At 27.5% G+C, this 3,558-nt stretch overlaps 1 protein-coding gene across 2 annotated transcripts in view; it reads right to left on the bottom strand.

Moving 5' to 3' along the window:
* The window catches only part of LOC101513718 (uncharacterized), a 3,358-nt gene extending 1,672 nt beyond the window's left edge, over positions 1-1,686 (bottom strand). The window contains exons 1-3 of one of the 2 annotated variants that reach the window (XM_027335990.2): positions 1,401-1,684; positions 922-1,111; positions 337-498 (exon numbers count right to left, since the gene is read on the bottom strand). In XM_027335990.2, the coding sequence (XP_027191791.1) occupies positions 337-432 (96 nt within the window). In that variant the 5' untranslated portion in view covers positions 433-498; positions 922-1,111; positions 1,401-1,684. Of the gene's footprint in view, positions 1-336; positions 499-921; positions 1,112-1,400 lie in introns of both variants that reach the window. The other variant, XM_004505450.4, reaches the window with a different exon arrangement.
* Between the last annotated feature and the right edge of the window lie 1,872 nt (positions 1,687-3,558).

The raw sequence follows: 3,558 nt of genomic DNA, 5'->3' as shown, positions 1-3,558 counted from the left end.
AGGGAACTTCCGGTACCAAAAACAGTTTAAACCGTTACTAATAAAAAATTGAGATCATATGAAAAACGTTTTCAAGATAGATTATCAAAGATAACAAGACAAATATAATATCTATCACAGCTGCATTCAACTAAAAGGAATACTAACGAGACATAAGCAAAGAGGAGATGCAGCAGTGGAAATTCCAAAACACAACATTAGGGTATTTGATCAGAGACATGTATCACAAGCAATCACAAGGGTAATTTGAGCCGTATTTTCCATTTGAAACTAAATAATTCATTGTGTATATACTATATACAATAGGTCAAGGTTTAGATGACAATTACAGCATACCTCGTACATCATGTCTTCTGCCTCCAAGCACATATTTTCAAATTTCTGGTATATGTTTCCAACCCAAGTTATGCCTTTTACATCCATGGTGATCATAATATCCTTCCTGCAATAGTAATTTGTCCGGACCTGTCTCAATTTATAATGTTTTTATGCAATTACCTGAAAAGAACAGAAATAAACTATTCAAAAGAGTCTAAATTGAGAGTGCACGTTAGCAATCATCATTGGTCTAAAATTAAATTGATCAGGAAGTGCCACCACTAATCACTAAGACATTTTTTTTTGTTTTAACCCTCTGATGTTCAAGAGAAAGGAACTCTAGTAATTCAGAGTTCATCCAGAAAGTAAGAAAAGTTTGGCTAAGAATTGTTTTAGTCAGGGTTTGAACTCAAGTATTCCCGATCAATTTGTCTTTAACACAAGAACATTAACCACTTGAGTTCAACTATTTGGTTAGTAATCACAAAGGCACAACATTGAATGCAGAAGAATTCCATTTCCAGCCCATGACACAAATAGACATAACAATCATCTATCCAAAAGTAAGAGCAATAATGAAAAATCATTTAAACAGGTAATTACCTAATAATACCAACATTAAAACCCTACTGTCCCACTTGGTACCTACCAAGTACCAACAACAAGACAATCATTGAATAACTTCATCCTCTAAAGAATACAGAGCCTTCAAGTAATTTAACACACATAATCTGCAAGGTTTAACTTCTTTGTCCTAATCACTCATCACCTTCAACCCCTGACCTGATAGCCTCTTCACTCTCATAACAAAGAGAGAAACAGAAAAAACATGTGAAGTTCAATTTTGTTTGATCGTAACTCACAAGAGGATGAATTTGCCAAAAAATAATAAAAACATGCCAAATTAAATTAAAGACAACAAAAGAGAAATAAAAAAGAGGGTATAACAGAATAACATAGTACCAACAAATAACCAATATTGCGAACAAAAAGAAAAGAACTTTTGATCAGAAAACAAAAACCCAATTTTGAATACGAAGTCAGAATACAGCTGATTCAATCACGGAAAGAATAAAACTTACTTGTCTTGAGAACTGAGAAGAGAAGAGAAACACCACCTCAACCGCATGAAGGATGATTCATGTTATACCCCCAATTCTTAAAAAGGGACAAAAGAATGATGAAAGAAGTAGAATTGAACACGACAAGAGGAAAACACAGTTTGGTAAACTTGAGAAGAATTGTGACTTGTGAAGAAGGGTACGAGGAGGAACAAGATAAGGAAAGGTACACCCTCGACTCAAGCTTCAGCTTCTTCCGGCCCTAGCTTCCACACGTGTACACTTCATTGCATCATCTAACATGCTAACACTAATTATTATTTATTCTTATTTGTTTATTCCCAAAAGTTATATTCTCTCCGTGATATTGATATCATTATTATAAATGTGTTTTTTTTTATAAACTTTATTTATATGTGTTGTAACTTGTAATTATAAAAATAAAAAGTTTTGCTATAGTAAAAAAATCAAATATAACAACTCAATGATGAAAATAAAACAATACAATCTATTTTTTATGGATAAAAGGATAAATGATATAATTTATAACTTATAATATAATTGAAAAGTTAAGTAATTGAAATTAAAGTGTTTAGTAAATTTAGTTTTTAATAATATAAAATAACATAATTATTTAATTTAAAATATAAAAAATATGACATCTTTATCAAATCTTTCTCAGGTATCGTTTTACTCTATTTTATTTTTTTAATTAATTTTTCGACTTTACTTTCTTTTTATTTTTTTACTTTTTTTTTTTTTATTTTTCTTCATGTCCTCACCTCTCCAATAAGATCATTTTTCATATAGGTCTAAAATCCTAATTTCAAGTTTTTTTTTAATTGGTTCTGCTTCTATTCGTCCAAGTTGTCACTTTCATATCATTTTAGTTTTTGTACTCCACGAACTCATGTCAGCAATGTGCTCACTATTTGTCTTATGATTTTTCAATTTATAACTAATATTTTTCATGTTAGCAATGTGATCACTATTTATCTCATGATCTCTCAATTTATAACTAATACTTTTTCAATTTCTATTATCTTCATTAGTCAATTTACTTGTAGTAGCATTAAATAAATAATTTGCAAAAATAAAATAAGATTCATTCTTAATAAAATTTATATCAATAATCTGTAAAACAATAGATGAGTGGAGTAGTTATTTTGTATTATATAATATATATATATATATATATATATATGAAGAACACTTTCTCCCTATAGAACAATGTATAAACACTAAATTATCTTCTTCACTTAATAATAATATTAGAAAAATTGCAGTAGTATTGTAATACAACACAAATACTAAGACAAAATCAAAAAATTGTAGCAATGATGTAATTTATCTGTCTTCAGATCCAGCTTGATGATACATACATACATACATACATACATACATACATACATACATACATACATACATACATACATACATACATACATACATACATACATACATACATACATACATACATACATACATACATACATACATACATACATACATACATACATACATACATACATACATACATACATACATACATACATACATACATACATACATACATACATACATACATACATACATACATACATACATACATACATACATACATACATACATACATACATACATACATACATACATACATACATAAATTGTAATTTGAATCAATTGAAAATCGATTCATTTAATCTGTATTAATTTGAAACGGATTGAATTTTAACCGAACTGCAAATATTTTAATCTTATATTTTTTAAGAACGGTACCTTCGAAAGGTAAGACAACCATTTTAGATGTCTCTAAAAAATAAAAAAATTATTCTACAAGATGTCTCAAATTTTTTTCTACTATATCTAATAAAATTTTATATAAATTTAACATTGTCTCAACAAATATTACATCAATTATTTACTTTATCTAAAATAAATATTGTGTAATATTAATTATATTAATTTAATAAATAATATAATATATAAATATCAATATGAATCAGGCTATTTAAAATTACAAACAAAACATAAAGAGTGAAAATTTTATTGAATCGCAAAACAACCAAGTAAAATTGAAAATATATATACCGGTTGATAAAATTTGAGAAATTTATCGGTAGAAAAAGATATTTGTTAAATTGATATAGATTTTCAAACGAATGTTCCACGTATTATA

The sequence above is a fragment of the Cicer arietinum genome, chromosome 6, assembly GCF_000331145.2.
Source record: "Cicer arietinum cultivar CDC Frontier isolate Library 1 chromosome 6, Cicar.CDCFrontier_v2.0, whole genome shotgun sequence".
Taxonomy (NCBI): Eukaryota; Viridiplantae; Streptophyta; class Magnoliopsida; order Fabales; family Fabaceae; genus Cicer; species Cicer arietinum.
The sequence above is the reverse complement of the archived record's forward strand: the minus strand, read 5'-3'. Positions and strand labels throughout refer to the sequence as shown.